This window comes from Struthio camelus, chromosome 20 (assembly GCF_040807025.1).
Source record: "Struthio camelus isolate bStrCam1 chromosome 20, bStrCam1.hap1, whole genome shotgun sequence".
In the NCBI taxonomy this organism is placed as follows: Eukaryota; Metazoa; Chordata; class Aves; order Struthioniformes; family Struthionidae; genus Struthio; species Struthio camelus.
The window spans coordinates 3,070,960-3,094,680 of record NC_090961.1 but is presented as its reverse complement, the minus strand read 5'-3'; the positions used below and the strand labels follow the sequence as shown (position 1 = coordinate 3,094,680).

General features: G+C 46.6%; 2 protein-coding genes across 5 annotated transcripts; one reads left to right on the top strand and one right to left on the bottom strand.

Annotated features, from left to right (window-relative positions):
* Positions 1-1,227: 1,227 nt before the first annotated feature.
* On the bottom strand, positions 1,228-8,915 carry PSMD5 (proteasome 26S subunit, non-ATPase 5). Of its 2 annotated transcripts, none has more exons than XM_068914248.1 (10): positions 8,614-8,915; positions 8,305-8,449; positions 7,101-7,214; positions 6,439-6,567; positions 5,596-5,705; positions 5,030-5,172; positions 4,232-4,423; positions 3,300-3,409; positions 2,550-2,690; positions 1,228-2,107 (listed from the first exon to the last, which is right to left on the bottom strand). In XM_068914248.1, the coding sequence occupies exons 1-10, from the start codon at positions 8,787-8,789 to the stop codon at positions 1,850-1,852; spliced, it is 1,518 nt and encodes a 505-aa protein (XP_068770349.1). In that variant the 5' UTR covers positions 8,790-8,915; the 3' UTR covers positions 1,228-1,849. The 2 variants fall into 2 exon arrangements, with proteins under 2 accessions (XP_068770349.1, XP_068770348.1); XM_068914247.1 differs by having other exon boundaries at positions 2,559-2,690.
* Positions 8,916-8,984: 69 nt separating this feature from the next.
* On the top strand, positions 8,985-21,034 carry CUTA (cutA divalent cation tolerance homolog). 3 transcript variants are annotated; one of them, XM_068914250.1, is made up of 6 exons: positions 8,985-10,679; positions 13,328-13,476; positions 17,616-17,675; positions 18,834-18,879; positions 19,265-19,314; positions 19,895-21,034. In XM_068914250.1, exons 1-6 carry the CDS (start codon positions 10,152-10,154, stop codon positions 19,995-19,997), a joined length of 936 nt encoding a protein of 311 aa, XP_068770351.1. In that variant the 5' UTR covers positions 8,985-10,151; the 3' UTR covers positions 19,998-21,034. The 3 variants fall into 3 exon arrangements, with proteins under 3 accessions (XP_068770351.1, XP_068770352.1, XP_068770350.1); XM_068914251.1 differs by having other exon boundaries at positions 9,000-10,488; XM_068914249.1 differs by lacking the exon at positions 17,616-17,675 and having other exon boundaries at positions 9,256-10,679; positions 19,895-21,024.
* The last annotated feature ends 2,687 nt before the right edge of the window (positions 21,035-23,721 follow it).

The window sequence follows — 23,721 nt, the reverse complement described above, 5'->3', positions numbered from 1 at the left end:
GCTTTTATAAGTAAGAGCTGAAAACACACAGGGAAGAGACTCACAAATTGCAGAAAAGGTTTATATTGATTTCTTTTACAGAGATTTCCAGACAGGGCTCATACAGAGCTACCAGCACACAAAGCCACCTACAATAGCAAAGCTGAACAGTCCAATGCAAGTGCAAAATAAGGACTTCTACATTCTTCCACTTCCTTTCTAAATACTTTCATGCTTTTCTGGATGCAAGATTCATGAAGCTGCTGGTGCTCTCTCAGTTTACAAATGAGACACTCTGTACTGCATTTCTCACTAGCAAATGTTTACTAAGCTCATCTACGATGAAAGTGCAAGCAGTAGTAAGATTTCACATGACTGCTTTTCGTGCATACTAGCAAAGAGGCAGATCATAAACAAGGCAAATCACCTGCCTTCAGATTGCTCATTACACATTAATGGCCTTTCCCCACCTGCTCTGCTTCTCTGAGCTCCCTTCCACCCCTTGACAGAATTTCTTTTTTAGCAGAGAACACCATCACCTCTGTTGCAGCCCAAAGCTACTACAAGCAAGAAAAAAGTTACTACATGCCTAGATTATCCCAAATCACTTGGCAGAGCAAGGACAAAAGGCAAGTACTTTCCACAGCGGCATACCTGACTTGACACCCTACTACTCTGAGTTATTCCAGTAACCTTGTGTTTTACTGTTTCCTCCAGCTTGACCTCAATTTTTAACTCATGCTCTCAACAAAAATAAGAAGTTTTTATTATGAAGTACATCATGGTCTTTGTTCACTAAGACACATCACTACTTACTGATGCAGCCAGTGGTACAGCTAGCCTTGCATCCCACCCACACACTAGCTAACCATCTTCACAGGGAGATAATATAGTACCTTGTGAGGCTTTATAGTTTCCTCCTCAATTCCATTTAAGCCTTTAAACACAAAAGGCTTTTCGTTCTTACCCCATTTACTACAACTCAGGCAACTAAAACTCTCATACTTCTTTAAAGTAACACAAAATTAAAAAGTTTCTGATAAAAATAGTGTAAACAATTTAAGATTTGGTTCTGAAGTAGACTTAGAGCACTATAGCTCATGCTCCTTTTGAGCAAGTAAACTGAACTGCCATACAAAGTAGCAGTTAACAACAGAGACAAAGCTCCCAGATTGGTTTTATATATTAGTTTGCCTTTCGTCTCCTTTAAAAGGGCTAAAAGTTTTTTGTCATCCTCAGCATAAAGTGTAAACAATATTTAGGATTATTTTATTCAAACAAGACTTACATCCAGCAAATTGATAAGCTAATCCAGTCTGTATTCCCTCACGCGGGAACGAACCTTTAGAACGTTACTAGTTTATTTTTAACAACTAGGTTTCTGACAGAACAGAACTGGCTAAGGAGTATTTTCCATGCAAGTGCGAACTTAGGCAGGTGTAAGGAAGAAAAGTAAGAGAAATCATGGCAGTATCTGAGGTAACGAACCTCAAGGTGTCTTGGTGTTTGTTTTTTAATTGAAGTATGATCTACTGAGAAAACATGATAGGAACTCCAAGCCCAAGAACAGTTTAGTTAAACATTGATAGTTTTTGCAAATTAACACGGCGTCCACAGTTGACAGAGTGCTTACCTGGGTTACTTGTCTCAGGAAAGTACACAGAGAGGATTTATGCCATGAGACTAAGGAAAGTTACATTGTGCCCTATGGGTTACAATTTGCACTCATGACTCTTATTTCAAATTGAGTCAAATACTTCAAGTTTCTTTGAAGAGAATCTAAAAAGACTCCAGTGTGGGAGAATCTTAACAGCTATTTCAGTAATACACTTTGCAAGAAGGAGAACCGAGACAGGCTATTGTTCTGACACTATTCCGCTCCTTCCACAGCCGTAGTAGAAACTGCCTTAACATAGTAAGGGCCTTCGTGCAAGTAAGCCCTAAGCCTCAAGTAATACTGATTTCCAAAGACTTCTGCAATTGTTTTAGAGTTTACAAGGGCCTTAACCAGTTCATATTTGGCATCCTTTGAAGCTTTGTCAGGTTCCACAGATCTGTCTACAATATATTCCACAAACCCAGGACTGTCAAGCATCAACTTCTGGGCCCACGGTTGGTTCGCAATAGCCTAAAGGTGAAGAAAAAGAAAAACAATGCTCATTTTAGAAACCTGAATCAGTAATACAAACAATGTTAAGCTATATAGGCAAGGAATAGATTAAAACTGAAGAGGGATATTCATGCTATACAATAATGACAACTACCACCTGACCAAGCAGCAGCGCTTACCACTAAAAATCAAGTGGAGCTCAGTGCTTCGCTTTTATACATTGCGAACAAATATCAAAGTAGCCTTTTAAAATCCAGGTTTGGAGGGTTCCCCCCCTCAACTTTACAAGAAAATAAGCACTGCAGACCTGACCTGTCTGCTGAATTACACAAACAGTGAATGCAACTGGGGCACAGGGAAAGAGGCCTCATTTCTAACAGCTGCAACAAGAAGTTTGTGACAATCTAAGACTGTAAAAGGCAACAGAATCCACTCAATCTTTAAAAAGAAGTAAACGTACAGTAAATACCCTTAAAGCCCCACAGTGGAGATCAGGAAACGGCTGAGTACTGATACTCCTGAAGAGTTCCAATGGTTGGCTAGACAAGGATGAGAACCATGATTCAGTCATTCTCAAAAGGTCTTCTGTCTGCTGCTCAGGCTACACATATGAGAGAAGTGTACATAAATGAAAGAATTTGGTTAGGATGATGAATAGCTTTCAAGTTTGGAGCATCTGTTCAATAGGTAAAGAAGTTAAAAATAGACTGTACCACCAACCAATTACACTGAAACAGTTGAAAATTTAAGCTTATTTCCATGAATAAGAGGCTTTCTGTATTTCATTAAGCTTGAAGGACAGAATTATCCTATTTTGGTACACTACTGCTAGAGTGGGCTCCTGCACAATAAGCAAGAATAGCTCAATCAAAACTACACTATTAAAACTAGGTCACTGAACTTGGACAACACACAAGAGACTTAAGCAGTTTGCCATCATCTCTTTAAAGTGTAAGAATATTATACTGTGTATTCTCCTGAACCTTGAAATCAAGGTAACATCATCAAGGGAAGACGGACTCCAAGTATGTAGTTTCTTATAAAGACACTCCAATGTTTACCTTCAGCATCAAACAAATCAGGGAACTTCAAAACAATAAAGTTAGTGATTTGTGATACCGAGGAACAGGCACCTAACCAACATACCATCAGTTAGATGCACACTAATTTAGCTTCCATAGGTTTTAAACCACCCCGGACAACCACTTACAGGCAAGTAAAGAAGAGAAGAAATGGCATCCAAGCATCGAAGTCTCAACTCTGCTGGGGCATTCTTTGCCTGATGCCCTATTTTGTTTAGCAGATTTTGGAATCTGCTTCCTTTGAAAAGAAAAACGCTTTCATTTAGTTTGGACAGATCTCTATAGGAATAGAAAATTGCTATCAGTGACATTATACTAAATTAACTAGTGGAAAGAAGGCTGGATATACAACCCAAGAAAGGCAGGTTCTGACTATTATAATTAAATCAGTGCAAGATTTCTTTCGCTTCATATGGCTCCAAGGTAAAGAAGAAAAAAAAAAAAATCAAAGCTTTATTTTCATTCATATCTCTGGACTATCCAAAGGCTTCCAAAAAGCAAGCTATACACATAATTGAGTTAGCTTGGGAAGTGCCGACACAAGTATATTTGTGATCAGAAGTCTTCAGTCCCATTCTACAATGCTTCAACAGCTATTTGCTAACACAGATTTTTCATTTAAAAAAAAAAGGGAGGGGGGCTTGCATCTCATTTCAATACTTGGGACCATTTTATGGTAACAGAAACAGTACAGTTCAAGGGAAGTGTCATCACACGATCGTCTGTATTTTCCTTGCCCTAGTGGGGAAGAAGCCATGATATCAATAGGAACAAAGGAATCTAAAGTTACAGCATCACTGAGGATTTGTATGATGCAACTCACAAGAAAAAACTCAAATCATGCCTGCAATACCACAATTCTAGCTGCCAGGTCTTTCACGCTGCCATGCCTGGCAAGACAGTTAACAACCACCAATAGCTCTTCCACAGCTACTCAGACACCTATGATTATGAGAATCAGAAATGTTTTTTCAGTTCTTTCCCCTATTATATCATCCGACATCAATCTCATATTACAATATACTGAGAGAGTTTTATTATAGAAAAATTTGATACGAACTAGTTTTCTGTAAAACCTGTTTGCCTTCCACGTTTGATCCCAGGATTCCTAGCGTGTCTACAGCCACTCCGATCATGGTTGGATCATGACTTTCTGCCATTTCAAAGACTTTCTCCACAAATACAGGGTATCGTTCACAGATCTGCTGTGGGCTGTCTACCACAGCCAGGTTTCCAAAAAATTTAACAAATCCTGACAAGACAAAAAAATTCAGGGTACAGGAACAATAACTTTGGTTATGCCATAATTAAAGATATATATTAATATAAGATTTGTTTCCACTGTACTGTTAAATGCAAATACTGTCCTGAAACGCATCAGGATAAAGACAGCACCAAGGAACAAGCCAGTATTTTGAAGACGCAATACAAAAGAAATGCAATAAGTTTCCCTTGAGAGCCAAGGGAAATTTAAGGCTATGAAATACAGCATCATAACCTAGAAATATCCTTTGCATAGCTCAGGTAGTGACATTTTCTCTGTGACTACAAGATGAATTCACCTAACAGCTACTTAATTCCTGATTAAGAAAAAAATTCAAAAAGGCTACAATAATGCTTAAACTTCACATCTACAGTACAGTTTGTCCAAATCTTATCTTCTCTACCGCTCTTAGTGAAAAACATTATTCACATATTAGACTGTCCTTCAGTATTTTTTTATATGCCCAATACATGAGTTCTAATATTCAAATAATTCACATAAACTTTCAAAACTGAGGCTTAGGGGTCCTCTCAATTTAACACATTGTTTCCAGTGTTGTTTAGTGATTGCTTTTAATAAAATGCATGATTTCACCTGGTAAATAGAAGCCTGAGAAAGGATCAGACTCCGCACCAATGATAATATTGGAAATTTTATCAATAACTCCTTGTTGAGCAAGATATTGGCGTCCATGGGGAGTATAAGCCAGTGAGGTTACCATCTCTATACATGTAGCTCTGCAACAGACAAACAGTTCATTTTTCCTATTCAGATGCATTTTTAGAATACCTAGAGATTGAGGGAAAAACACAGTTTTTCTAATCTTAAAGCACAGAAAAATAAACAAATAAAAGAAAACCCATCTAACTGTCCAACATTCCTCCAAGCTCACTCAGCTATCTTTAAGAAAGAAAAAGAAGTGCTGATATTGCAGTCCAGCATCAAAACTATTGGAGCATATCGGGGAAGCCTTCATCTTCATTCTCAAAGTAAACAGTATTTTACATACAAGACTTAATAAGGGGGGGGGGGGGGGTGTAACTATTTTTCCTGAAGAAGGTTCCAAAAGAAAAACATACAAATGTGTTAAGAGGTTGAGTGTTAAAACACAGGTGTTCACTATGGGGGAAATCTCATTGGCAAACTCACTACCAACATACCTGACCAGAACATCATCTCCAGTCAGCTCTCCAATTAACTCCGATATTAATCCACTGTTGGCACAGTAATTTAGCGAGTCAGCTGACACTGAAGAGATCTCTACAATTAACTAAATAAGAGCATGGGAAAAAGAGTGGCTTGTGAAAAACATTATAATGTTAACACTTCACAATCACATCTTATAAACACAAATTAAGCCTACAAATACATTAAAGCTAGCATTTACTGTTTCATAATACATCTAAACATTTGCCTGAAAAACAAGTTCATAAAGAAGTCCAGGTTTACAGCACATGGATTTGCTCTCTTTTCACACTTTCTTCTTTTCTTCAGAAGAATCATTGCTATTCCTATTAAGCTCTAGTACGCCTAAATTGCATTATTTTTCCTTTGCCTTACATATCTAGAGTGACACATTTGGCATCTCCTTCCGTTTCTTCCCCCTTCTGAACTTTCAGTAGGGCTTCACATCTCAAGGTGAGGAGACTGCAGAAACTGTTTTGTTTTTATTTTCAGAAAAGCAAGCATTCTATTATATCGTTAGCAGTAACTCTGCGTAGCCTTTCCAACACCCTAAGCACAACATATTAGAAAATAAGATGTAAATAACACTTGAGTTCTTTACGTCTTTGTACCATAAGGGAGAAAGAAAAATTAAGATGTTATCTAAGAATCAACATTGCTCTAACCTTCTTCTACTTTTTTGACAAGATTAAAAAAGAATAAATGAAGAGTTTGTATAGCAGCTAAAAATCTGCATATTTACAGTTTCTTAAAATTCGTTTTAAACTTAGAACTGCAGTCCCCTGCAACTCAAATGCTAACATTTATCTCATTCTTACCTCATACACTCTATACCGTACAATGTCATTTGTTGCCATGACATTTTTCAAGTCACTCAACAAACTGCTCACAAATAAAGCCTCTAAGCCATCTTGTGTCTGTGCAATTCTTGAGAGAGATTTGATGGCCTGTGAACAAGAACAGTAGCTCATCGTAAGACACACACGGAAGAAAACTCAAACCAGGATCTGTTTAAACCAGGCTCCATTAACATACCAAATCATAGTTATTCAGCTAAAATTCTAACGTCCATATGTTTTTCCAGTGACAATTACTCATATCTCTGCTGAAAGCTAGTTTTAGTTACTGTGATAAGCATTAAGTTCACATCTACGAGTTTACTTCGGGGTCAATGGCTACTGGAAGATAGCAGTTCTGGGTAAGATTTTCTACCCCATTTAATCAACTTTTGACATAGGTCACCTACTTGTTAATTTTTTTAAACCGCATAACTGATATCATTCTTTCAACCTACAGAAGCTCTCTTTTCTTCAAAGAGGAAGAGAGATGCCATCTCAGGTGACAGACTATTCAGACAGTACCCACCACAGAGAATACCTTTTCTACATCAGTTAATTTATTAAGGGGAGGGGGTGGGGGAGGGAGAGAGAGAGAGAGAGAGAGAGAGAGAGAAAACACACAAACAAAAAACAAAGCTTACCTCTTTAGCCACAGCTATTTTCTCTCCACCAATGCAATAGATTATTTGCCGTAATAATTCAGGACTGTTGATAATTTCTCTAATAGCATCTGGATTTTCAACAATCCTCCCAACCTAAGAACATGATTAAATACACTATTAGTTTAGTTGCATTCCTTTATACGAACATTCTGTTAATTAGAGAAACAGTCTTTAAAATAAAAGCTTTAAATATAAGATCTGAGGTCTATATGCCAGTCACCGCATCACGAGCCATGTTCTAATTTCTCAACTTTTTCTTGTACTGGGGATTCCAGAACTGGGCACACTTTGTACTCCAGTTGCAATTGCACAGAAGAGTCGAGGAAGCATTGACAAACTGGAGCGAGCCTGGTGAAGGGCTACCAAAATGATTAGGGGGCACAGAGTGCACTAGGAGAGGCTAAAAGGTCTGGGTTAATAAGAGAAGGCTAAGAGGAAATCATGGTGTTGTCTTCAGCTACATAATGGGAGAGTCTAAAGATGACACAATCAGACTCATATTTGAAGGTGCACAGAGACAGCAACGAATTGCAACACAGTAAATTCTACTATTAAGATCAAATTTTTTTCACCGTGAGAACAGCCGAGCACTGGAACAGCTACCCAGAAAGGCAGAATTTCCATTCTTTGATGTTCAAAACGGGATAACGCCCTGAGCAGTCTGCTGTAAGCTGGCTCTGCTTTGAGCTGGGGGTTGGATCCAACACCCCCAGAGCTCCCTTCCAAACTACATTATTCCTCAGTTCTGTTCCTTTAAACTAAGGCAACAAATACCAAGTTACTAGAAACAGTCTACTCCTTTTCAGTATTTTCACAATATTGTTCAAAGCATCCCGAACAGCAAAACTGTTGTTGTATTTAATTCCTGCAGCACCTGCTGCCAGTGCTGGCTAAGAGCATTTTACAAAGAACTAGAGTCCATGACACACAGAAGATCAATTTACACGTTACCTGTGTCAAGACACAGTTTTACATACTATATTTACCAGTCACACCATTAAGTACTATATACCTACATATTGCACAGTAGGTGCCCAAAATTGCAGGAGCCCATACAAACACTTAATACAGTGCTTTTTTCATAGTTCATAGTAAAAAAGTACCAGTAAGAGACTGAACTATCCCAGCCTGACCCAAGAGGGAGCCCTGGCCGAGCTGGAAGGCCAGGGACAGGAAACCATACCTGAGATATGGTGAGGATTTTCACGGAGTCGTCAGGATGGAAAAGGCCTTTCTGAAGCTCCTCTCGGAGGTTCCGGATGAGGTGGAGGGGGTCCAGGGCCTGTAGCAGCCGCTCCAGGATGGCGACACACGCAGACACCTGCTCCCTGAGAGGGACACGGACACCCTGAGGAGGGAGACACGGCCGAGGCCCTCAGCCGTGCCGGCCCCGCTCCCAGAAGGGCAGGAAAAGCGACAGGGGAGAGGAAGAGCGCCATGGGGAAGGCAGAGGGGAGGCGCCGGGGCCGGCCTAGGCCAGGCCCGCGCTCACCGGTCACCGGCGCTGAGGAGGCCGAAGAGCGCGCCCAAATGGGCGTCGCGCAGGCAGGGGCGGAGGGCGGCCGGCGGCACGGCCTGCGCGGCCAGCCGCAGGGCCCGCAGCTCCTCCAGGGGCGCCTCGGGCCGGCACGCCCGCTCCAGCAGCTCCGCCACAGCCGCCTCCGCCATCTTGGCACTGCCGCCGCCGCCGCCACCACCTCCCCCGCGCAACCGCCGCGCCGTAACCAGGGGGTTCCTTTCGCGTCCGCCGCCTCCGCCGACAAAATGGCGGCCGAGCCCCGCCCCTCCCTCCTTGGCCCCGCTCTGATTGGAAGGGCCGCACGGAGGGGCGGGGCAGAAAGGGGCGGGGCGCGAGGGGGAGCCGCCCCTCAACGGTTTTTTCCGTCGGGGGAAGGAGCGTTGCTGTCGGGGTGGGGGGTTGAAATGCGCCGGCAGCCCCGAGGTCAGGCCCCGAGGAGCAGGGGAGCGCTTCCAGCGGGGCTGGGCCTTCCTGCGCCGAGGGCCTGCGCGCTCCGCAGCTCCGTTTCGCTTTTTGGAGGAGCTGGGGGGGAGGCGGTGCTGAGGCCCGGGAGGAGGCGGCCATGTCCCAGGCGGGGAGTTTTTTAACACCTCAGGCGGTTATCGCGGGAGGCACGGGCACAGCCACCTTCCTCTCGTCAGCAAAGCTCCCAAGGGTCTGGAAAAATTCAGCGGAGCCAAACGGTTCCCGCAGCCCCCCAGCGCGGTTCCCCGCTTGACCCCCCCCCCCCCCCAGCGAGCAGATGTCTCGCCGCCCCTCCGGTCGCCTCGACCCTGGACACCGCTCCGGAGTCGCTGCCTTGGAAGTGCAGCGTCACCGCGACAGCTCCGTCCCGGCGTGGGCAGGCCGCACCGGCTGAGAAGCACCGGGTTTGGTTTATAGCAGCAGAAGAAAAATAGTTCAGTCCACAGACAGGGAGGAAGATGGTTGAATTTGGCACATACCGGCCTCTGTCCGTGCCGCAAGGCACTCTGAGCGCTCTGCGGTGTTTAATGTCTCCCCGACGTCACCGAAACGGCGCGGCTCTGGCCGCCTTCCGCTGCCTGGTGGCGGCTGTCCGCGGGGACGCAAAGCAGGAGTACGACTGTCAGACGTTTTGATCTAAATCCAGGCACCAGAAATGCCGTGGTGAATACATCCTCCTAATAGCTTACGAGAACTGGCAGGAACGTAACGAAGTTATATTTTGAGAAAGAACGGCCCTCTTTGTTCCTCTGCACCAGATCGCTTAAAGGAATATTGTTAAACGTTTTAGGGCCAAACAGCATAACCGAGTTTATCGGCTTGCTAGCAGTTGCTACACAAAGATTACAAAGCTGCAATAATATGAGGTCTGAGGGGAAAAAAGCGATTTTACCGATGGGAAAATTAAGGCACCGATGCTGAATGGCGATCGCCAGGTGTCTCGGAGCACCCCCTGGGAGGAACAGATTTATTTCTCCAGCAGATTTTGGGGCAGGTAGTTTGGGGAACAGCACCAGCGCTATTAGGAGTGTGTGTTTGGACTTGCTATGGGCCAGACCCCGCGTTTGGCTCTGCCAGGCCCCGGCACCTGCTTGGCCCCGCTCTGCAGGGAGGGGACAGGGCTGGAGGCGGCCGTGATGCCGGCGGACATCCAGCCGACTGGCGAGCCCTGTGCCAGCCGGGGAGGAAGAGGAGGAGGAGTCTGTGCTGGCTGCGGCCAGCCTTCCCAGCCAGCCCCGGCCGCGCTCCCAGCAGCGCAGGTGGCGGGACGGCGCAGGACGGCGGCTCTCGCCCGGCGCGATGAGGATGGAGTGGCTGAGCCAGCGCTGCCAGCCGCCCAGCAGCCAGACCTGCTCCCGGCCGGGCCGCCTGGCCCTGCTGCTGGTAAGTGGGAGCCACATCGCGGGACACGGGGACCTGCGGCTGGGAACAGCGACGGCGTTTGTCTGCGCGCGAGGCGACGCGGGAGATCCACCGGGGAGCCAGACGCGCGCGACCTGGGCGGCCGCAGGAACGCCGCCACTCACCCCTTTGCAAGGGCAGCTCTGCAGAAAAAGAGGGGTCTTGCAGGAGAGGTGGGATCTCAGCCTGCTTTTCAGTGCAATAGTTACAATCTCGCTGTGGATTTTTCAGTTTCGGTCACTTTAACATTTTGGCAGTTCTGAATTTATTCAAATTATTAGGCGCGGGTGCCCAAGTTTCACTCCTTCACTTCTGCACCACCGCTTGGCAAATACAATTATGCTGAAAAAAACAGCATACTTTTCTTTCTTTTTTCTCTTTCTTTTCAAAAAAAAAGTGCAAGAGATGGGTCACTGTTGTATTAGTATTCACTCACAAATGTTCATGGGGATTTTCCTCATCATATGCACAAACATCTTCCAAGAAGATTAATGATTGCCATGCTGCACAGGATGGATTTTTTTTTTTCCCCTGAGCAGGGAACATAATTACATTTTAATCTGGAAAAATAGGTACACCAGCCTATCCCTTTTTGGCTTATAACTGTCTGGGTAACTTCTGTGATTTGTTGCATAATACTTGTTAAATCGCTTAGTGGGACAAAAGAACACTAAAGAAGCTCTGAAAATTATTATGAGAAGCCTTATGATAACAAAGAGCATTTCCTCAAATGGGCTGAAAAAAAGGAGACAACCAATATAAAACATCAGTCGTTTTCTAAACAGAAAAGAGTTCCTGTGTTTGTGGTGAGAAGAGAGATATCAATAATTTTTAAAAAAACTATGACATTTACCCTGTAATGGGACGTCTTTTAGAGGACAAATGAGGGTGGAAAAAAGGGAAAAAGGAATATATTCTGAGTCTTATAAAAATATTGTTATCACTGCAGATGAGTAAGGGACAGATGCTATTTATTTAAAAAACAAAAGACAAAGAGAAGAGCAACTGTGCAGAGACAGTGAGCGTTGCACGCAGAGGGTGCAGTCACCCATTCGTTTGCTGTTACTCAGCACACCAAATTAAACTTTGCTATCCTAGCAAAGTCCAAGCTGAGCTGCTTTATCGAATAAATATTTATAGTGACTGTTTATGGCACGTGAATACAATGGGAAGCTAAGGGACTTGCCAGGAACCGGGATCTGCTGTACAGCAAAACCGACTCGTTGCCAGTGTACTGCCAGTCGAGAGAGAGAGAGCACTGTTGTTCTCTGCAGGCCAGTGAGACGAGGACAGCCGTACAGACTTGGGCTGTGTCGATTAGGATTTCTGTGCCCAAAAGGATCAAACTTGACTTCACTATTAGTACCAAGCAATTAAGAGGAAACAAGACCAAAGCCTGCATTTCAGTCTTATCCTTCCTTACCTGCTATGCACTGTTTGTACCATAGCCTGGATGGACTGTGAAACATCTGTCAGCAGAACAGAATAATCATCCTGGGCTAGCAGGATTGCATTAAAACAAACCAGGGCCCTTTTTTCTATTTTTCCAATAGAGATGTAGTTTTTGATCTAATCACAGGATTTAGGGAAACAGGCTAAGTATGGGTCTGATCTGGCTTCCCAAAACGTAGCACAACAGGACATCACGTAGAGGAAAAGCAAATGCCTATGAAGGGCCACGTAGTCTGGGGAAGAGATTCCCTAGTCCTGGCAGCAGGTGGCTGCTAAGCTAAACTTAGTGAGCTAGCAATGCCTGCCTGTGCCTCCAGTTTGTCTCTTGAGTGTTCCCCATGAACATCCGAATGGGCAACAAAACTTTGAGCCTCCCTTTGCCTTACAGTGCTGCTCCCCACCCTCTCTGAAGACACGGAGTATGTACTCTAGCATGGCAGCCTTCAGGACATGGTATTTTAGGATGAGCAAAACCACCTCAGAACCAGGGTCCCCCGGCTTTCGTTACTCTCAGTCAAGCCAGGCACAGCCACCATCATCCTCCAAGCAGCCATGCAGTCAGGTGCGCTCGCCTCGAGGACGGATTTGGCCCACAAGCTGATAGACACACAAATTTACAGAGGAGGCTACTGGGCTGTTCAGGGCTAAAGACCTGAAGACTTTGTGGGACTTCCTGCTGTAAATAGGTTTGGGCTGCACTTGTCAGATTTGGAGACAGAATGGCAGCCGTTCCTTTTGCAACAAACTGGGTATCAGGCATTTGTAAGAATCTGAATACCTTCAGTTGTTTCTCTGCGATTTTTCATACAACAGTCTGATCAGCTGACGAAAACTTGCATTTATATCATGGCTTTTTATTAAGGTCTCAGCCTCATAGCTTTATTCAACCCTTGTCTGTAACAAGGACCTTTTATATAGATGTAAGCTATGGGAGTAAACACAAAATAATTTAGAGATTCATGAAGCTTATTATTGGCCTTTTTTAATGGAGGCAACCACTGACATACCTCCTTGTTCTTCTTTTGGAAAAACAGTTGCGGCTGCTAGGGCTGTGCAGTGAGGTCTATACGCCTCATTAATTTGGAGTATGACCTCCTGGAGCAGAGGCCTGGACTCCTGTGAGCTGGTAAAGGCTCTAAAACTGACCCTTTCCTGCCCTGACCATTTGACATGGTATTAGATTGGCCCCATTTCAGGAGAATGAATGCCTCTATGAGCATGTTTTCACTTAAATTACAACTAACATTACTGTAATGTCAAAAGAAAGAAGAATGGACACTTCTCCTGAGTCACAGATAAAGCAAATGCTTATTTTTTACAAAATGTAACATTTTACCTAACATCAGCGCTCATATATTTTGCGTTTTAGGTGATGGCTCTGTCTTTACTGATGTACCCAGTGCTGAAAACTCTAGCTCTTCAGCTGCACTCTGCTGTCACTGGCAGCTACGTCTCTGGGACCCATTCCATCGCCTTCATCAATTGTCTCAATGAGCAAATTGCCAAGGATATTGCAAGGTACAGTGACTCTTCCACTGCTTTGTCTGCTCGAGTTGTTCCAAAGCAGTTTTTCATGGAATAAAGCCTTTCCTTGTCACCCTTAGAGCAGTTGTACTTCTCTGCTGCTTCAGGGGTTTTGCACTTCCGTCTAAACGGGGCTCCTTTTCTCTTATGTTCTTTCTCTCTCCCCCCCACCAATCTCTCTCTCTCTCTCTGTGTCACATATCCCCTTATCAAGAGCTCTGCTTTCTACAGGAAAGATAACAGTTGACTCCATAGTCAATGCCATGGTATACATCAAGCCAATTCTCAATTTAGTCCACCGACTTTCATTTTCAAGAGCATTTTAAAGCTATGATGCTAAATCTCAGGGCTCTCAGATGGATTAAGCCCCAGCGCCATGCTCTCTGATCTGCCATAGTCACTCTTCTCTGCAACAACCCAGATAAATTCCAGGAGAAGCATTTATGGAGAGGAACAAAGCTCGGTGGTGCTAACATACAAATAAAAGACAAAAGTGGTCCACCGAAAACCCAGAACAGGACGTCATGAGATGCCACCTGAAAGCCTGCACTCAGCTCACAAAACATACTTTGGCGAATGAGGGTTTTACCCTTACTTATTTATTTTTAACATGCAAGAAGCTTTGCATGCTGTTTTGCATGCTGTTTTTTCATAGATCACTCGGTCCCTGACTCAATAGATGGTTTGTTCAAAGTACTGGAACTGTGTTGACTGAGGAAATGTTTACGGTGGACCATTAAGTTTCCTGCAACACCTCCTGTGAGCTGTTTTCCTTGCTATCCCGCTGCTTGCCAAAAACTCTGTCTTCTGCAATAGCAGAGCGTTCCCAAGTAGCCATTCAGGAGCTGACAAACTACTGAAAGGGGTTTTGTGTCATCTTAAATACTGCAACTATATTAAGGATTTCCAATAGAATAATATCTGTACCACTTGACATCTTCTGAAAAAAGAAATAACTGTGCGTTGCTGGTGAAAAGATCATTTTGTTCCTGAAAATGCTTCAGCTTAGCAGCTTTGCAAACATTTTCCTCTATGTTCCTACCAGTGAAGGGTGAGGAAAGAGATCTCTCCCTGTAGCCCATACCCATTGCTGGGATATATGTATTTTGGTTACATTTTACTGGTGGACTAATTAGGCCGTAGTTCAGGAATTTGGATGAATGAACAAGGGTTGTAATGGCTGACACAGGGCATCTACATTTAATTTCCCGCCCACCTTTTTCCTAGCGCTCTCATGTTTATTCTTCCTTTACGTTGCTCAGTGGAGCACTAGCTTCCAAGGCTCAGACTGCAAGGAATTTCTCTGTTAGAAAAAGGAGTTTAGACTTTTTGAAAGCTGATTAGCTGCAGGTAAAATTCAGCATCTGACTTGTTCATTCGTATCAGCTCTAACCCGGTTTATCTGGATTACTATTAATCTAAAATCCTCGAGGAGAAGCCTCTAGTTTCTCCCTTGCGTTTGCTATGAGAAGTTGAGCCCTTTGGGGTGGATGGTATGACTGTTTGCATCTCACAAAATTTAATTAGCAGCCAAACGGTCCTCAAGTCTTTGGCTTTGCCTTATATTTGTGCATATCTTTTTCTCTGCTTTTCTGCTTATTAATATTTCATGTCTCAGTTCAGAAGCTATTGTTTAGTGAGGCAAGGACAAAGAAACACATTAAATACTCAGCCCAAAGATATCATGTATTATGCAGATGTTTTCCACCGACCATGTTCCTCTTCTTATAACGTTTCCAGTTCCCATGGTGGCCAGCTATTGCTTCTCAGCTCTTTAGGACAAAGTTCAGGATATCTGTTAGGACAGAGCAGTAGCAATTAGAAGGTACCTACTCAAGTCTAAAAGGTTCCTATGCTACAAGAGGATTTGAAAATTGCACGCAGCAACAGCAAAGTGATTTGTACCGCATGTCTTACATGATGAACTCGGGGATATCTGCATTCATGCTGCTGCCGTTCATTGGTATAAAGATTAACTCAAGATGCTTTACGAGCATTAAATTACTAGAACTGGCTACACACGATTAGAGCAAACCAAGCTGGCACCTCCTTGGAAAGCCGTCCTCTCAGGCCCACGTTCCCTCTGAGTCATCAGCTAAGATAAGGACAATCTCTGTCACCTTGCTGAATTTAAACATTATTTCCAACAAAGAGAGTTAGCTGGGTCCATGCACTGGTTCTCTCCTGCGTCCCCTTCTCGGGGCGTTTCTGAGTGCCTCATGGTTTAGGAGAGCATTACTGAAAGTTTAACCCTCCTGACTGCTTTCTTACATGCTGCTGCAGGGTTTCTCCTTCGGGAGGAGGCATGGTGGTGTGAACGCTGCATGCCCTTCCTGCAGCACCCCTGAGCAGCACACCGCCACGCTGCTGTTGGCGGGGCCTCCCCCTCTGCCAGAATTTGCAGCCACAGACTAGCAGGAAAAACCTGGGAACCAGTCAAAAAATCCTGAAGATCATTAACACGGAGCCAAAGATTATTAACACAGCCACTGCCACAGCGGCGAGGCAACTTCGTAGGGTCGGTGGGAAGAGCTGCTTTTCTCGCAGCTCCCAGGCTTTTCCCATTTCCTTCCTGCCCCACAGTGGAGCCCATACAGTTGTCCCTACAAGGACAACTTTGTCTTGTGCACGTCATTGCAAGGTATAAAATATAAAATATAATAGCCAGAGAAAGCAGGCCTAATGATAAAGATGTGCAAAGGAGCTTATACACGTTCGAGCAAGAGACCAGTTTTCCTTATGAGTCAGAGGCCATATTACATTACATTATGTAGTTGCATATTAGCACCCCACCTGGACGTCTTCAGGTCACTGCCAGGGAAGAGTTAGCTTTAGTGCTCGTTGCGCTCATCTTCAGTGACATCTTGGCCAGTGACCAAGTCTATTGTATTTTTATAGTTCATAACTTCATCATTTTGGAACGTAAGAGAGTCTTACAGTTTGCTTTATAATCACTTCCAGTCTGTATAGTAATCTGGATGTAAGGATAATACATTTTTAACTTGCTTGGAGTCAAAAGCTAAAACTGCCAACAGTTTTAGGTTGGAGCAATAGTTAACTGAGTACAAACATGGGAATGGGTTTACTTCTTCAGCTTACTAAGGGTTAATTCTAGTAGGCTGTTGCACTGAGCCTTTCAGTATCTAGTAACTACCTGCTCCTCCTCTGCAATTCAAGGTCATGTCTTTGACCCAGGCGTAATTGCTAGAAGTTGAATGTTTGCACTGTCAAAGCACTTGGTACACAATAGTGCCCAGAGAGGCTAGAGTTAAAGAAAAACACAAGTGATGTTGCTAATGCAGCACCTTTAAAAGCACCTTACAGCCTGCCAGAGGGATGAGACTGTCGCCTCTGCAAGGAGTGCCCAGACATTGCTGTGGTCAGAAAACACAACATTTGACCTAGTTTTTCTAAAAATCCGCCCTGAAATTGCTTCAATACTCTTTAATCAGTTAAATATCACTTCTCCTGGCAGACCCAAGCAGCTCTGCAATAACAAATCAGCCCACAAGCAAAGGAGGAAGCCCGAGGGACAGAATTTATTTGTGTTTCAGATTTCTAAGATGTTTTGTGTAGGAAAACCTTAATGTTGTTAATTTAACAAGGTCCACCTTTAGTTTGCTGTGTGAGGAAGAAGCACAGTTTGACAGTGTAAATATATGACTGAGGCTCATCCCAGCCCTGGTTCTTCATGGCCCAGCACCTCTGTAGCTGCCCCTGTCCTCGCTGGTGAAACAGGGACAGCACTAACCCTGGGCAGGGTCCCCTGCTGGAAGGGGAAGCTGCCCCTCACACTGCGCAGCACAGGTCCTGCGTGCTGCTCCAGGCAGGAGTGACACTGAGTCTTCCCACTTGGCAGCAAGGGCTCGCAGGGGTAGGCCCAGCCATGCCAGGAGGCCGAGCTGAACCATCTCCAGCTGGAGGTCACCTTTCGTCCTGCTTTCCCAGGGTGATAATTAGCCACAACTCCCCTGTTGCTACTGTCGGATCTGCTTCTTGCAGTCTGAGGCAGCACAAGGCTAACTCCTCTGTGGCCAGAGGAGAGGGCAGAGCCGCAGCGAGCCATGGCAGTCACTAACTCACCCTCCCTGGAGCCAGGGCAGCCACTAACTCACCCTCCCTGTTTTATCCAGGGCCATTATGGATAAGAAGCTGGCTGCCAACGTGAACATCCTGCCCAAGACTTCGGCCCTGTAAGTTGTGCTGAATATTCCTCCAAAGGAGGAAACAAAGCCAGGCTGTCCCCAGTGGCGGCGAATGCCCACACGCCTCAGGCCATGAGGAGCGGAGACCGTTTCCAGGAGGCTGCTGGTTCTGTTTGTTCTCAGGGATGACAGAGATGATCCTCACCCTCGCAGGGTGCTTTAAGCTTATTAAGGAGTGCAGATGCTCTATCTGCCAGTCGGGCCCATTTGTTTATTGGTTACTTAGATACAGAGCTCTAGTGAAGAGCAAAGTGATTTATGACCCTGAGGATAAGGCTCCTGTTTTTAGAGGACTTAAACAGAAGCTAAGATAGGGACAGAAAAGGCTTTTGCAGTATTAAGGAGCGCTTTTTGTAAGGAAGGACAGTATCTTTGACGAAATAAGAGCAGCTGTGCTCTGTCAGGTACCTTCAGCCATCCATGTGAAGGGACTAGATTTGTTCTGGAGGGAAGGAAGTTAAGGAACGAAGTCACAAAACGGCCCTTCAAACTACCCAGAAAGGTTTGAGCATCCTTCCCAGCACAGAAACAAACTCCTTGCTTGCTTGCACCTAGAAGCACCCCTTGTCTGGCCTAGTTGGGAGACCCGAGCAGTCCCTGCATCACAGCCTCCCTGCTGGAGGGGCTCCCTCATAGCTCAGCTGAGGGTCCCACATAGCAAACTCAGTAAACCCTCCACTTCACTTCCTTGTGGTTTCCTACCAACTATAACGACCGGAGCTAACGACCTACTTTAGCTCACTTCTCAGACTGCCTCCTGCTCAGTAGACACAGTGACGCTTCCAAATGACTCCTCATGCAAGGAAGCCAGCACACAGATGAAATCACAATGGCCTTCTGTCAAGATGAATGTTTCAGAAGGTCATATCTGACTCATGAGAAGTAAATCTCCATTGCTGCAGAGAAGGGGAGAAAAAAGTGTGGCTTTGGGCACAGCCTCCTGACTTTGCCAAGCTGCTGTTCCTGCAGATGCCCACCAGCTCCCCTTGCCTTTGTCCCAGCCATTCTCAGCCCTGCAGGTCCCTCACGCCTGGCATAGCCAAGAAGGCTCTGGTCTGTAAATCTGTGCTGTATGAGTACTGATGTTAGGTAAAATGTTGCATTTTGTATCTATATTTGCTGCTACTTTTTTTCTTTTAAATCTAGGTATTTTTGGAAAGGGGAAATAGAAGAATCCACGGAAATACTGCTAGTAAGTGTCAAGCAATGCCTAATGCATTTCACCCCACCTCCACGGGTCAGTGAGGAAGACCTCTGGAGCCCAGGGACTGGCCCATCCTGGGGGTGTAACGCCAGCCAGCTGGAGATTTGGGGCGGTACTCAGCAACCATGCACCATGCAGCTTCCCCGAGCATTCACCTGCAGGCACAGCAGCCATGGCCAAAGGGGCCAGCCCAGCTCGGCCCCTCATCTGGCCACCACAGGGGACAGGCCCTGGGGAGCAGCCTGGGCAGCACCGCCAGGCACCAGCGCTGGCTGTGTTAGATTGGTAGAGTGGAACTGTGCATGAAATATTGCTCCTTACCCTTTACCTCTCCTTGGTTTTTTTCCTGTTTTTCTTTTTTCTCTCTCGACAGTTAGTGAAAACAAGGACGTCTAAAATAGGTGAATTGTCCAACTACGTCAGGTGAGGTTCTCGCTCAGGCAGAGCACTAGGTTTCCTATCTAAGGTACGTTGCGATCTCATGCTCAGGTAGGTGTGAATCAGAATTTCTCAATCCCATTGCCCACCTAGAGGGTTTTTAAGCGCTCCTGGACATTCCTGGTAAGCCAAAAAGCAGACGGTGCATCAGCTCAAAACAGATTGGAAGGAATATCAGCTATTGAGCTTCTAAGCTTAAACCAGCCTCTCGGGATTAGGAATGAGGAAGGATTCTCCTTCTGCTAATACAGGTTTTTCCCTAACTGCCTCCTGGCAGGATTTCCTGCATCTTCCCAAGCACTGAGTGTTGGGCACAGCCAGTTTTGGGCCATAGGCGCCTGGCAGTCAGCTGCTGGCTGTAGTAAACCTCAAACCCAAAGCAAAACTCTCACATGGCAGAAAGATGATGTGAATGCTTTGAAGTGAGTGAAAAGCTTGGGGGCATGGTTGATACATACCGCTGGGAGTGGAGACCTCTGTTTCCTGTGCCTGTGAGTCACAGCGGGTCTGTTCCTGCTGCAGGGATGAATCCGTGACACTTTCTGTGCATCTGCTTCCACTTCAGATCCATCCATCCCTTTGAAATTCCTGAAATCATCAGCCTGCCTATTGACCAAGGAAACCCACTCTACCTCAAATGGATAGAAGAAAGCATCCCAAGAGACTGAAATGAGCAAAAGCAGCCTTGCTTTTGGGGAGACCAGATGAAGCATGCTTTGCTGTGCCAATCCCTTCCATGTGCAGGCAGGAGTTACACATGCACAGGGAAGCAGCATATAACTTCATGAGTTTGCGGTAGCACAGAAATTTGGGATTGGGAATTTTGTTTGTACTTGAAACATCCCCTCCTTTGCCTGACCCTGTGCCCCACGGAGTGTGTAGCAGCATGGAGGCAGTAGAGGCTGAAACAGGGAAGGCTAAAGTGCACTGAAGCTCATTCGAGCATTACAGAAGGAGATACATGGGGTGCCCAAGGCAAGACCTTGAGACCTCACAGTGTCTGGTGCTGTTTCAGGCCCTCAGCCACAAGCGCAAGGTGTGCCCATGGCAGCCCCCAGCCGCGGGGTAGAAGGGGCGTGCAGGTGAGCTGCTGGGCTGGCAGCACCAGCAGGAAGGGCCAGCCGGGCTCTGCACGTCTCCATGCGTGGCAGCACGGCATGGCCCTGCTGCCTGCCTCCACAGCAGCTGTCCCAGCACCCCGCACAGCTCTGTCTCCTGCTTCCCAAGCCAGGTGGAAGCAGGATGCAGCAGGGCACCTTGTGACACGCTGGCTCACGCTCGCTCCTGCGGTCCCCCAACTTGCTGGTTTGTCTTGCAAAAATCTAAGGGAACAGCAAACATTTAAGCAGAGGCTGCCAAGTGTTTGCCGAGATCCCCACTGTGTGCATACCCTGCCTGCTGAGACAGCGGAGCTGAGGCTGAGGATACCCACTGCCACCGCAGAGGAGCAACGTGCCCAGCCGTGCCACCGCCCGTTTGGGTGTGCGGGGCCAGGGCAGGCTTTGCCCTTCTGCAGGAAAGCACAGCCCCAGCCCCAAGCATCCCCAACCTGTGCCTGAATGGTTGCTTTCTACCCAGGCCAAAGTGAACCTTGTAAAAAGATGCTCAGGTTAACAGTTTAATGTAATGTAAGTTATGAAACAGTACTGAGATATTTATGTGATTGGGAAGCTAATAAACAGGAGCATTTTTTTTACCTGTACAGCCTCTCGTGTTGTCACAGCCTTTTTGGCCCAGTGTGAGCCATGAGTGCAGCAGCAGATAGCTGGACCTTCCTGGGCAGCGCACTGCAGCGAGACGAGGCTCAGCACTGGCTCCTCAAACCAGGAGGGCAGCCTGGAGAAAGATTCAGGGGCAAACTTTGGGGTGGGAGAGGCAGAACTCTGCTTTCCTACCAGCAACATTGTTCTCAGAGGGCAGCAAACTTGTTAGTGCTGAATCGGAACAAGCAGGATCCCAGCTGGGCACTTTGGCAAAAAGGAGCAATGAGCACATAAAGCAAGCACCAGCAGGCCAGGTCTGTATCACACCCAAAATGAAGCTTTATTTATCCCCTGTCAGGGCTATATTGTGCCATGTGAAAATTTTATGCTAAAATTAAATGGGTGGGGACCAAGAGAGATTTTTTTTCATTGTTGTTGTTCTCTATTTAACACTCTGACTAAAGGAAAACATTTTAGGACATAAGGACATAAAAATTTGTCTGGTGAGGACATGGAAAAGGCAGCAGCCTTGGCACTGCTGGAGGGCCACCAGCCCGTGGAAAAGATGGAGGAAAAAGCCTGGCTAAGGAAAGACCCAGCCAGATCTGCAAGGACATAACAAACAGACCCTGTCTACACAGCCTTGAAGATTGAGCACTAGCTTGAAACGGAGCCTGCATGGTCCCTACACGGGACCGCACCGATCAGCAAGCTGCAGGCTCCTGGCCAGGGCACCCCCCTGGACAAAACCCCGTCCCTTCCAAGGGCCTCCCTGTCCCTCCACGTTACAGCGCAGGGCTCAGCTAGACAGCACCGACACTCACCTCTTCACATCCTTGCCGGACCGGTGCCGCCTTCCTCACGCATCGTGGCAGCATCAAACCGGGCAAGGAGCGATTCCCACAGCTATCGCTGCGCTTGTACCAGCGGGCACACGCGGCGCCCTGAAGGAAGCCGTGACATGTGCTTTGAGCCGTATTTCATCAAGTAGCAACAGTGCCCAGAGGAACTGCTAAACAAACTGCTGCAACTGCTGCAAACTTTACATAGAGCAAACTCTGCCTCCAGCTCATAAGCAGGAGCTGGCAGCAGCTGCCGTTCCCCACCGGCCTCCTTCCTGCCTCGTTCTGCGCCTGCCGCAGCAGCAGCCCCTCGCGCAGCCCAAGAGCGTGACCCACCATCGCAGCAGGTCCATCGCGGCTCGCCCGGGGCCCTCGCACAGGGCTGTGCCCAGAGCCGCGCAGCTGAGCCTCCCCAGCTGCTCGGCCTCAATAATCCGGGCGCTGTAAAGAGCCTGTGCTCTTAAAAAAACTTTTTAATTGTACGTCAGACATATTAATTACAACTTGGATATAATAAAAGTCGGTTATTACAAGCAGCAACTTGAAATCATAAATCTTTAGAAGGTGCACAGAATCATAACGTTATCAGGACTAATGCAAAATATATTCTGGAACAAAAATATTTTTCAAGGCTCCACATTCAGCTCTCGGGCACAGGCTGGGGGGGAGAGACGGGTTTCGAGCCGCTCTGCAGGCACCAGGGCGGCAAGGGCACCCCCGCGCGCACGACGTCCCTCGGCGCGGCGCGGGGCAGGAGCCCAGTTCGGCAGGGCTCGCGGCAGCCCCGCTTCCCCCAACGGCAGGGAAAAAGGGCTTTATAGGCACTGGTGAAAGGGCACTACTTTAAGCGATCCTTTGGAGACAAACCAAAGTAGAAGGATGTGAAAAAACCTTGCTGATGACAGAGTCTGCAGCCATCCCGGTCAGAGCAGTTTGGGAAAATCCCGGCAGTGGCTTCTCCCGGAGACGAGCTGGGACGCGGACCCTGACGGTCGTGCAGCCTCTGCCGGAGGCATCGCTCCCTCTCCGCGTGGCTCAGCCTGGCGTGCGCGGTCGGGGCTCGAGAGCCTCTGCAGCCCCCGGCTCCCACGCTTCGCTTTCCAAAAGCACCGGGCACAGGGTCACGCTCTAACGCCAGCGCCGGAAACCCTGGAGAAAACTGCTGGTTTCCCCACAAAAATCAGGAACCTAGACGCTTCTCAGTTAGCCTTCAGGGGTCTCAGTATAAAAACAGAAGCAAACAGCACACAGGATTTTTCTCCAGATTGCCTCGGTAGCGATGAAGTCGTAACAAACAGCATTATTTGACAGAAGATGCAAATTGCTACATAAATGAGACTTTCCGAAAACAAACGTCCTCGCTGTCGGCAACCACAACCGACAGAGACCCAACCGGTCCAGCAAAGCAACGAGCAGATGCAGGCCACCAAAACGTCCCGCGGTCGGGGAAGGATCCCCAGCGACAGATGCCAGCTCAGGCCGGGGGAACACCCCAACGGCGTACGGTAACTCGGCACAGGTGAACTAAAAGGTAACTAAAACCTGCCATCTGTTAGAGCGGCCGAGGCAGCCCAGCGCCTGGCCTGGGCGACGTGGGCCTAGTCCCCATAGGCACCACGAAGAGCAGCGCCCGCTCCCCACCGCTGCCACAGCTCGGCCGGGTCTCAGCGCCCGCGAGGTGCCGCAGGGCACCGCCAACATCACCCCCTCGGCTGCAGGTGCGCCAAGTCCCTGCGCTATCAAACAAATTAAACCAGCGAACCCCCAAACCTCCCCCCATCACGGATATTCTGCTATGTTATTTTAAAAGTAACCGAAGCAGAAAAGTTTTATTTTTAAGGACAATG